This window comes from Hyperolius riggenbachi, chromosome 10 (genome assembly GCF_040937935.1).
Source record: "Hyperolius riggenbachi isolate aHypRig1 chromosome 10, aHypRig1.pri, whole genome shotgun sequence".
In the NCBI taxonomy this organism is placed as follows: Eukaryota; Metazoa; Chordata; class Amphibia; order Anura; family Hyperoliidae; genus Hyperolius; species Hyperolius riggenbachi.
This window is the reverse complement of record NC_090655.1, coordinates 263,995,044-264,006,905: the sequence shown is the minus strand read 5'-3', so window position 1 is coordinate 264,006,905 and position 11,862 is coordinate 263,995,044. Positions and strand designations below refer to the sequence as shown.

The 11,862-nt window shown below is 48.9% G+C and overlaps 1 protein-coding gene across 1 annotated transcript in view; it reads left to right on the top strand.

The window, feature by feature from the left end:
- Positions 1-2,435: 2,435 nt before the first annotated feature.
- The window catches only part of LOC137537154 (zinc finger protein 850-like), a 48,163-nt gene continuing 38,736 nt past the window's right edge, over positions 2,436-11,862 (top strand). Inside the window, exons 1-2 of the mRNA XM_068259277.1 lie at positions 2,436-2,688; positions 3,492-4,601. Of these exons, the coding sequence (XP_068115378.1) occupies positions 2,478-2,688; positions 3,492-4,601 (1,321 nt within the window). The 5' untranslated portion in view covers positions 2,436-2,477. The remainder of the gene's footprint in view (positions 2,689-3,491; positions 4,602-11,862) is intronic.

Here is an 11,862-nt window from a genome sequence, read left to right as displayed (position 1 = left end):
TGATCTTGTATGCCATGGAATACTGAGCCCATAAGATCCTCCTGGAGCAGCTACCACCTCCAGCTGGTGCCTCACACGTATGCACACTCTCTGTATTACCTTATCTCTGGATTTCTATTACTTCTTATGCTATAAATCATGTAGCTAAATATACCTGTTATCATCTGTGCTTATTACTGCAGTCACAGGAGGTTTATGTTTATCCCAGCAGGCCTGTATCTCTTCCCTGTGAAGGAGGACATTTCTCTGATAGCTTTTCCCAGCAGCTGTTCATAGCAACACTCATTAATTCTGCCAGCCAATAATATGTTGTACAATAAAATTGTTGCAGATCAGTGGAGGTCTAGGGGAGGGAGGTTCTGAAGGAGCAGGATCTGTCCACTAAGTCCATTTTTACCAGAAGTGACAGTGCTGCTGGATGACCATATTGTCAGGCTTGTCTGATCAATAACCACAGTTCAGACTGTATGCCCATATGACTGACTCAAAGCCCAGCCTGTAACACCTGCACAATCTCCTGCCTAACACAATACTACAATACACCCTGCAGGTAGATGTAACATACAGTCTGACAGATAGCTAATCACCAGAAAGAACCTCCTGAATTCCTGGCAATGCAATAATGGGCACAATATATATATATATATATATATATATATATATATATATATATATATATATATATATATATATATATATATATATATATATATATATATATATATATATGTATATATATATGTATGTAAGACAGTCACCTGAGGCCTAGTGGTTAAAGATATCCAGACAAATTAGTCAAGAGGCAGAAGAGCCAGGAGCTCCAGGTGGCAGTTAGAGAGTCCAGGACAGGGACTTCCCAGAGGTAGCGTATTCAAGACAAGCCAAAGTCAGTCCAGACAGAGTTCATGCAAATCCGTGTCCAAGCAAGGGTCAATCTAAGCGGCAAGCAAAGCATAGTCCAGGTACAAGGTAAGGTTGGCAACAGGAATCAAGCAGGTTTAAGCGTGGTCAATACAAGGCAGTGGTCGGCAACAGGAATCAAGCAGAAGTTAAGCGTGGTGAAGATACAAGGCAGTGGTCGGCAACAGGAATCAATATTAACAGTGAGCGCTACCCAGCAACAAGCCAAAGCTATCACGGGCGATGACTGGGGGTGCTCACCAGGTTTAAATGCTAGGACTAACCAATCAACGTGAAGGAGAATTGAAAACAAACCAATAGTGATCCAGCGTGTCAGCTGGATCAGCTGACATGCAAGCATGAACGTCAGAGTTACTGCTTACATCTGCGAAGCGCGTACTGAGAGCACAGCCTCCGCCTATCCAATGAGATCTGAGAAGCCTCCTGCGTTCCACTGATGTCAGCGGCTTGCCGAGACCTGGAAGTCGGAGCTGCAGCCCGAGTCTCGGCATTCCACCGCTTATCAAACACAGTGGACCTTACACATATCCATTGTATCTCTGATGGGAAGAAGCCATTGTGTAATCAGGTGCCACTGGTGTTGGGCAGTCCCACAGTGGGAGAGGTTGGAGTCTGAAGAAAGATGGGGGCTGGTGAGTCACAGCTAGGGGGTGGAGCCAGGTAACAAGGGGCGTGGCTGGTAGGACAGGCAGAGAAGATGGAGACTGCAGCTGGAGAGAGGTTGGGTGGCCTCTGCTGTTTTGGGCCTGGTATCGGCACTGTCCCAGCTGGGAGGTTTGTTGCTTTGGCTCTTGGAGGGTTTGGGGTAGGTAGGTGATGGACAGGTGGGCTCAAGTATGGTCAGGATATGGAGCTGCAGTCCCATCTGCCTAGTTCATCAGGTGCCAGAGCCATAAGTAATGATAATTTATAGCTAATTAGCTGCAGGCCTCTGCTCCTATCTCCCTCTGTCTCCAGCTGTTCTCTCCTCACATCCTCATCCATCTACCGCTGCCGGCACTGCTGTAACCTCCCAGGAATGTGTGCATGGAGAGGAGGAGAGAAGCACCAGATGAAGAGCAAGGCACACTGGGAGAGAGGACTGTGGTGCTGAATGTGCAGGAGACCACAGCTTATGGGATATTATCATCCCCTAGCAAATTATGTTCTTTTTTGTGCTTTGTTTATTACTGCTAATAGTGTACAATTATAATTTGTTATCCTTTTCAGAACTGCAATCTGAGCTCAAAGAACAGGAGAGGAGTGATCAGCAGTCTATGGAGGAGTGTGAAATGATGAGGAAAATTCAAGTGGAAGAAGAAGAGACATATGTGAGGAGTGATTAGCAGTCTATGGAGGAGGGAGACATGATGAGGACATATAAAGAGGAAGAAGAAGAGACATATGTGAGGAGTGATTAGCAGTCTATGGAGGAGGGTGACATGATGAGGACAATTAAAAAGGAAGCAGAAGAGACATATGTGAGGGGTGATCAGCAGTCTATGGAGGAGGGTGACATGATGAGGACAATTAAAGAGGAAGAAGAAGAGACATTTGTGAGGAGTGATCAGCAGTCTATGGAGGAGGGTGAGATGATGGGGACAAGTAAAGAGGAAGAAGAAGAGACTTATGTGAGGAGTGATCAGCAGTCTATGGAGGAGGGTGACATGATGAGGACAATTAAAGAGGAAGAAGAAGAGAAGTATGTGAGGAGTGATCAGCAGTCTGTGGAGGAGGGTGACATGATGAGAGCATCTAAGGAGGAAGACATTACAGGGATGAGCACAGGTAAGTGATAAACATGAGCTATTCTAAAGACTTTAGTTGATTAAGAAATATGTCACAGCTGGGCACAGTATAGATCACATGACACCAATAATTGGGGGAGGGGCTATAAGAATGTGAGTGATGTTTGGGGGAGGGGAGACTGAAGTGACAAGTAGCTATAACATTCCTCTAGTATACAACTACACTAAGTCCAATTATGCTAAACAAGTATTCACATTTACAAGAGCAACAAGTTACCTCCATACTGCATGAATATCAGGCAGGGAGTAGTTAAATGACAGGTTTGGCAAGGGTGATAATTACCGCAGCACAAAGTGGGGCAATTGGTGTCATTTGGGGCAACTTTTCCTGATCAAAGTGCGGCTCGCATCAACAGCAAAACAAATGTGAGCAGTAATATGGAAGTCATGTGTATTCTGGCTGCACAGTTACTATAGTAATGCTTTATTTCTGTATCCAACATAAAATTATGAAATACATAAAACTATAAGATACATAAAATTTGCATGCACGGCAAAGTTACATTCATGTGATTGGCCGCCTGTAATGAACACAACCTTCTGCAGTTCTCTGTCATGCTAATAACTAGTGATAGTCAGTGGCATGCTTATAACTCTGAGATGGCACAAATTGTATGCTAATTCTATGCAAAGTTACACAGCTGCGGCATCTGCTACATTTACAATCTGCATAAACTTTGCATCAACTTGGAATTATCAACAACTCACTGACCCTCCCTAATGATAATTGCTCCTTCCCTCAGAATTCTCTAACAGGAAGTGATGATGTTTCTCTATTTGCAGGGCGGAGTCCCGGCATCAGGAACCTCTCAGAGACTCGTCTCTCTGTATCCACAGACTGTACAACGGATGATGATGTCACTGGACAAGAGTCTCCTGCAGATATCCTGGTTACCCCAAATTTTCCCCCAGACTCCCCTCACCTGTCTGTCCCTGAGGGGCCTCATACCCAGCACAGCTGTCCCCCTGCAGGAGGGTCTTATTCCTGTTCCATGTGTGGGAAATGTTTTGTTTGGAATTCCTACCTTGTCAGACATGAGAGATCTCACACTGGTGAGAAGCCTTTTTCATGCGCTGAATGTGGGAAATGTTTTGTGCAGAAATCAGAGCTTGTTTCACATAAGAGATCTCACACTGGAGACAAACCCTATTCATGTGCTGAGTGTGGGAAAAGTTTTAGGCAGAGATCACAGCTTGTTAGGCATGAGAGATACCACATTGGAGAGAAGCGCTATGCATGTCCTGAGTGTGGGAAGTGTTTTGTGCAAATATCAGAGCTTGTGGCACATAAGAGAACTCACACTGGAGAGAAACCATATTCATGCGATGAGTGTGGGAAATGCTTTGGATATAATGCAAGCCTTGTCAGACATAAGATATCTCATACTGGTGAGAAGCCCTATATATGTGCTGAGTGTGGGAAAGGTTTTTCACGGAAAGCAGAGCTTGTAAGACATGAGAGATCTCACACTGGTGAAAAGCCCTATTCATGTGATGAGTGTGGGAAATGTTTTGCCCATAATGCAATGCTTGTCACACACAAAAGATGTCATACTGGTGAAAAGCCTTATTCATGTTCTGAGTGTGGGAAATGTTTTGTCCAGCAATCAGAGCTTATTTCACATAATAGATCTCACACTGGAGAGAAACCCTTTTCATGTGCTGAGTGTGGGAAATGTTTTGGACATAAAGCAAACCTTGTCACTCATAAGAGATCTCACACTGGTGAGAAGCCTTTTTCATGTGCTGCGTGTGGGAAATGTTTTGGACATAGATCAGCCCTTGTTAAACATGAGAGATCTCACACTGGTGAGAAGCTCTATTCCTGTGCTGAGTGTGGGAAATGTTTTGGTCATAAATCAGCCCTTATTAAACATGAGAGATCTCACACTGGTGAGAAGCTCTAATAATGTGCTGAGTGGGGGGAACTTTTTGGGGCATAATTCAAACCTTGTCAGTCATAAAATGTCTCACACTGATGTGGAACCCTATTCAGTACATACTAATTGTGGGAAATGTTTTGTTTAACAATCACACCTTGTTACATATAAGAGATCTCATACTGGTGAGAAGTCCTATTCTTGTAAGCCTGTGGGAAATGTTTTGGGAGTAAATCACTGTTTGTCACACATTTTGTGTTGATTGTGGCAAATTTCTTGGCCATGCGTGTTCCTTACAATTTTTTTACTTATTATTTCTTACAACGTGCACAAGGAACAATTTTTACACAGAATTCTAAGGACTGTTTCATGCTGCTCAGTGCATTAATTTGTTAAAGACCCTGAGGTAATATGATGATATAAACATAGTACTAAGCCTATTTAAAACTATCTTGTGTTTTCTTTTTTACATTGCATGGGTTCATTTACTAAGTGCTTTATCTATGCAAATGAGGCAGGATCTGCAGTCACATGCAGCCACTGCTCTCCTGAAGAGTAAATATAAGCCAAAGCACTTCTATCTGTCTCTTGATAGCAAGAGAGTGCTGCAAATATCATTGTTTGTATTGGTTGGGAGCTGAATGAACCACATTTTATGTCACACTGATATGGCTGCTGTGCACAATTCAGAGTCAGAATTTAACCCCCTTACATTGAAATCAAGAATGCGATACTGCAGGATTGTTCTATATAACATTCTTATTTACCTGCTGTGAGCTGCAGATGTTGGGATATTAGAAGCTCCCATTCCTCCAGACTGACCTGAGAAAAGGAGATTTCCCTCTTTCTTTCTCTGTGTCTTTTCCTTAAAGTGGACCTGAACTCTCTCACAGGACAGAAGGAAAACATAGAGAAATGTACACTCTATGTATTGAGAGAGTTTAGCCTGTTTAATTCCCCCTCATTTGTGTCTAATTACAAGTTGTAATTTGATCTCTCAGCTTTATCAGCTGCCTGCCATGGCAGATAAGTTCATTTGAAAGCACAGGCTGTTATGTCGGCTTTCATGAATCTTTTAGAGCAGAGAGGACGTTCTGAGTTCTGGTCTGCTTTAAATATATACAGTATTTATATATGGGAAGACCTTTTATGTTTTTTTTTTTATTTTTTTTTTGTGAGTGTGTATATTATTAGCTGAGCTTTTAAAGCTGGAAAATGAGAAAAAATTGCAATAAAAATAAAGTCAAAATAATGCCTTTTCATGAATTATAGATCCCTATTTGTGCCCCTATAGATAGCGTTTGTACCCCAGCTCTTATGGATGCCGGTGCCCTGTAGCAGGAAGCTAGCTCAGCCAGAGGCATTGTGGGTGTTTGTATTATTCTAACTACAATCAGAGAAAGAACATGTGTGCATCAACCAAGTGAACCTGACAAATCTGGCTTTGCAAATTTGGCCTATTGGCTAATCACGAGACATTGCTCATGCAAATAAGCATTTGCTTTCGCATGCCTAAATATGCAGGGTCAAAACCAAAAACCGCAAAACAATCGCCCTGCGGGAATTAGTTCATGCTATACAGCACTATCCAGGGGCGCCACGAGGAGGCTTCCCATTGCCCCCTCTTACAACCGGGGGGCCGCGGGGGTCCCAGGCACTCTCACCGCCTGGAACCCACACAGCGGCACCCCGGAGGCGGAGGCTGGGGGGTGCAGGCGATCTCCCCAGCGTGGCCAGCGCCGGGAAGAGCCGCCCGCACACACCTCCCAAGATTAAAAACAGGCACTTACCTCAACGTCCATTGCGTTCTGCTGTATGCGCATAACCTGGGCGCGACACATAAGGGGCGGACAGGCGCAAATAGCCTGCTCCAGGGCTCTCACCTCCTAAAACAAGCCACTCACTACCTGCCCTCAGAAAAAAGAAATGCAATGCTAACTACAATCAGAGAAAGAACATGTGTGCATCAACCAAGTGAACCTGACAAATCTGGCTTTGCAAATTTGGCCTATTGGCTAATCACGAGACATTGCTCATGCAAATAAGCATTTGCTTTCGCATGCCTAAATATGCAGGGTCAAAACCAAAAACCGCAAAACAATCGCCCTGCGGGAATTAGTTCATGCTATACAGCACTATCCAGGGGCGCCACGAGGAGGCTTCCCATTGCCCCCTCTTACAACCGGGGGGCCGCGGGGGTCCCAGGCACTCTCACCGCCTGGAACCCACACAGCGGCACCCCGGAGGCGGAGGCTGGGGGGTGCAGGCGATCTCCCCAGCGTGGCCAGCGCCGGGAAGAGCCGCCCGCACACACCTCCCAAGATTAAAAACAGGCACTTACCTCAACGTCCATTGCGTTCTGCTGTATGCGCATAACCTGGGCGCGACACATAAGGGGCGGACAGGCGCAAATAGCCTGCTCCAGGGCTCTCACCTCCTAAAACAAGCCACTCACTACCTGCCCTCAGAAAAAAGAAATGCAATGCTAACTACAATCAGAGAAAGAACATGTGTGCATCAACCAAGTGAACCTGACAAATCTGGCTTTGCAAATTTGGCCTATTGGCTAATCACGAGACATTGCTCATGCAAATAAGCATTTGCTTTTGCATGCCTAAATATGCAGGGTCAAAACCAAAAACCGCAAAACAATCGCCCTGCGGGAATTAGTTCATGCTATACAGCACTATCCAGGGGCGCCACGAGGAGGCTTCCCATTGCCCCCTCTTACAACCGGGGGGCCGCGGGGGTCCCAGGCACTCTCACCGCCTGGAACCCACACAGCGGCACCCCGGAGGCGGAGGCTGGGGGGTGCAGGCGATCTCCCCAGCGTGGCCAGCGCCGGGAAGAGCCGCCCGCACACACCTCCCAAGATTAAAAACAGGCACTTACCTCAACGTCCATTGCGTTCTGCTGTATGCGCATAACCTGGGCGCGACACATAAGGGGCGGACAGGCGCAAATAGCCTGCTCCAGGGCTCTCACCTCCTAAAACAAGCCACTCACTACCTGCCCTCAGAAAAAAGAAATGCAATGCTAACTACAATCAGAGAAAGAACATGTGTGCATCAACCAAGTGAACCTGACAAATCTGGCTTTGCAAATTTGGCCTATTGGCTAATCACGAGACATTGCTCATGCAAATAAGCATTTGCTTTCGCATGCCTAAATATGCAGGGTCAAAACCAAAAACCGCAAAACAATCGCCCTGCGGGAATTAGTTCATGCTATACAGCACTATCCAGGGGCGCCACGAGGAGGCTTCCCATTGCCCCCTCTTACAACCGGGGGGCCGCGGGGGTCCCAGGCACTCTCACCGCCTGGAACCCACACAGCGGCACCCCGGAGGCGGAGGCTGGGGGGTGCAGGCGATCTCCCCAGCGTGGCCAGCGCCGGGAAGAGCCGCCCGCACACACCTCCCAAGATTAAAAACAGGCACTTACCTCAACGTCCATTGCGTTCTGCTGTATGCGCATAACCTGGGCGCGACACATAAGGGGCGGACAGGCGCAAATAGCCTGCTCCAGGGCTCTCACCTCCTAAAACAAGCCACTCACTACCTGCCCTCAGAAAAAAGAAATGCAATGCTAACTACAATCAGAGAAAGAACATGTGTGCATCAACCAAGTGAACCTGACAAATCTGGCTTTGCAAATTTGGCCTATTGGCTAATCACGAGACATTGCTCATGCAAATAAGCATTTGCTTTCGCATGCCTAAATATGCAGGGTCAAAACCAAAAACCGCAAAACAATCGCCCTGCGGGAATTAGTTCATGCTATACAGCACTATCCAGGGGCGCCACGAGGAGGCTTCCCATTGCCCCCTCTTACAACCGGGGGGCCGCGGGGGTCCCAGGCACCCCAGGCCTGCACCCCCTGGCCTCCACCTCCGGGGTGCCGCTGTGTGGGTTCCAGGCGGTGAGAGTGCCTGGGACCCCCGCGGCCCCCCGGTTGTATGGGGGCAATGGGAAGCCTCCTCGTGGCGCCCCTGGATAGTGCTGTATAGCATGAACTAATTCCCGCAGGGCGATTGTTTTGCGGTTTTTGGTTTTGACCCTGCATACTTAGGCATGCGAAAGCAAATGCTTATTTGCATGAGCAATGTCTCGTGATTAGCCAATAGGCCAAATTTGCAAAGCCAGATTTGTCAGGTTCACTTGGTTGATGCACACATGCTTTTTCTCTGATTATAGTTAGCATTGCATTTCTTTCTTCTGAGGGCAGGTAGTGAGTGGCTTGTTTTAGGAGGTGAGAGCCCTGGAGCAGGCTATTTGCGCCTGTCCGCCCCTTATGTGTCGCGCCCAGGTTATGCGCATATAGCAGAACGCAATGGACGCTGAGGTAAGTGCCTGTTTTTAATCCTGGGAGGTGTGTGCGGGCGGCTCTTCCCGGCGCTGGCCACGCTGGGGAGATCGCCTGCACCCCCTGGCCTCCACCTCCGGGGTGCCGCTGTGTGGGTTCCAGGCGGTGAGAGTGCCTGGGACCCCCGCGGCCCCCCGGTTGTATGGGGGCAATGGGAAGCCTCCTCGTGGCGCCCCTGGATAGTGCTGTATAGCATGAACTAATTCCCGCAGGGCGATTGTTTTGCGGTTTTTGGTTTTGACCCTGCATACTTAGGCATGCGAAAGCAAATGCTTATTTGCATGAGCAATGTCTCGTGATTAGCCAATAGGCCAAATTTGCAAAGCCAGATTTGTCAGGTTCACTTGGTTGATGCACACATGCTTTTTCTCTGATTATAGTTAGCATTGCATTTCTTTCTTCTGAGGGCAGGTAGTGAGTGGCTTGTTTTAGGAGGTGAGAGCCCTGGAGCAGGCTATTTGCGCCTGTCCGCCCCTTATGTGTCGCGCCCAGGTTATGCGCATATAGCAGAACGCAATGGACGCTGAGGTAAGTGCCTGTTTTTAATCCTGGGAGGTGTGTGCGGGCGGCTCTTCCCGGCGCTGGCCACGCTGGGGAGATCGCCTGCACCCCCTGGCCTCCACCTCCGGGGTGCCGCTGTGTGGGTTCCAGGCGGTGAGAGTGCCTGGGACCCCCGCGGCCCCCCGGTTGTATGGGGGCAATGGGAAGCCTCCTCGTGGCGCCCCTGGATAGTGCTGTATAGCATGAACTAATTCCCGCAGGGCGATTGTTTTGCGGTTTTTGGTTTTGACCCTGCATACTTAGGCATGCGAAAGCAAATGCTTATTTGCATGAGCAATGTCTCGTGATTAGCCAATAGGCCAAATTTGCAAAGCCAGATTTGTCAGGTTCACTTGGTTGATGCACACATGCTTTTTCTCTGATTATAGTTAGCATTGCATTTCTTTCTTCTGAGGGCAGGTAGTGAGTGGCTTGTTTTAGGAGGTGAGAGCCCTGGAGCAGGCTATTTGCGCCTGTCCGCCCCTTATGTGTCGCGCCCAGGTTATGCGCATATAGCAGAACGCAATGGACGCTGAGGTAAGTGCCTGTTTTTAATCCTGGGAGGTGTGTGCGGGCGGCTCTTCCCGGCGCTGGCCACGCTGGGGAGATCGCCTGCACCCCCTGGCCTCCACCTCCGGGGTGCCGCTGTGTGGGTTCCAGGCGGTGAGAGTGCCTGGGACCCCCGCGGCCCCCCGGTTGTATGGGGGCAATGGGAAGCCTCCTCGTGGCGCCCCTGGATAGTGCTGTATAGCATGAACTAATTCCCGCAGGGCGATTGTTTTGCGGTTTTTGGTTTTGACCCTGCATACTTAGGCATGCGAAAGCAAATGCTTATTTGCATGAGCAATGTCTCGTGATTAGCCAATAGGCCAAATTTGCAAAGCCAGATTTGTCAGGTTCACTTGGTTGATGCACACATGCTTTTTCTCTGATTATAGTTAGCATTGCATTTCTTTCTTCTGAGGGCAGGTAGTGAGTGGCTTGTTTTAGGAGGTGAGAGCCCTGGAGCAGGCTATTTGCGCCTGTCCGCCCCTTATGTGTCGCGCCCAGGTTATGCGCATATAGCAGAACGCAATGGACGCTGAGGTAAGTGCCTGTTTTTAATCCTGGGAGGTGTGTGCGGGCGGCTCTTCCCGGCGCTGGCCACGCTGGGGAGATCGCCTGCACCCCCTGGCCTCCACCTCCGGGGTGCCGCTGTGTGGGTTCCAGGCGGTGAGAGTGCCTGGGACCCCCGCGGCCCCCCGGTTGTATGGGGGCAATGGGAAGCCTCCTCGTGGCGCCCCTGGATAGTGCTGTATAGCATGAACTAATTCCCGCAGGGCGATTGTTTTGCGGTTTTTGGTTTTGACCCTGCATACTTAGGCATGCGAAAGCAAATGCTTATTTGCATGAGCAATGTCTCGTGATTAGCCAATAGGCCAAATTTGCAAAGCCAGATTTGTCAGGTTCACTTGGTTGATGCACACATGCTTTTTCTCTGATTATAGTTAGCATTGCATTTCTTTCTTCTGAGGGCAGGTAGTGAGTGGCTTGTTTTAGGAGGTGAGAGCCCTGGAGCAGGCTATTTGCGCCTGTCCGCCCCTTATGTGTCGCGCCCAGGTTATGCGCATATAGCAGAACGCAATGGACGCTGAGGTAAGTGCCTGTTTTTAATCCTGGGAGGTGTGTGCGGGCGGCTCTTCCCGGCGCTGGCCACGCTGGGGAGATCGCCTGCACCCCCTGGCCTCCACCTCCGGGGTGCCGCTGTGTGGGTTCCAGGCGGTGAGAGTGCCTGGGACCCCCGCGGCCCCCCGGTTGTATGGGGGCAATGGGAAGCCTCCTCGTGGCGCCCCTGGATAGTGCTGTATAGCATGAACTAATTCCCGCAGGGCGATTGTTTTGCGGTTTTTGGTTTTGACCCTGCATACTTAGGCATGCGAAAGCAAATGCTTATTTGCATGAGCAATGTCTCGTGATTAGCCAATAGGCCAAATTTGCAAAGCCAGATTTGTCAGGTTCACTTGGTTGATGCACACATGCTTTTTCTCTGATTATAGTTAGCATTGCATTTCTTTCTTCTGAGGGCAGGTAGTGAGTGGCTTGTTTTAGGAGGTGAGAGCCCTGGAGCAGGCTATTTGCGCCTGTCCGCCCCTTATGTGTCGCGCCCAGGTTATGCGCATATAGCAGAACGCAATGGACGCTGAGGTAAGTGCCTGTTTTTAATCCTGGGAGGTGTGTGCGGGCGGCTCTTCCCGGCGCTGGCCACGCTGGGGAGATCGCCTGCACCCCCTGGCCTCCACCTCCGGGGTGCCGCTGTGTGGGTTCCAGGCGGTGAGAGTGCCTGGGACCCCCGCGGCCCCCCGGTTGTATGGGGGCAATGGGAAGCCTCCT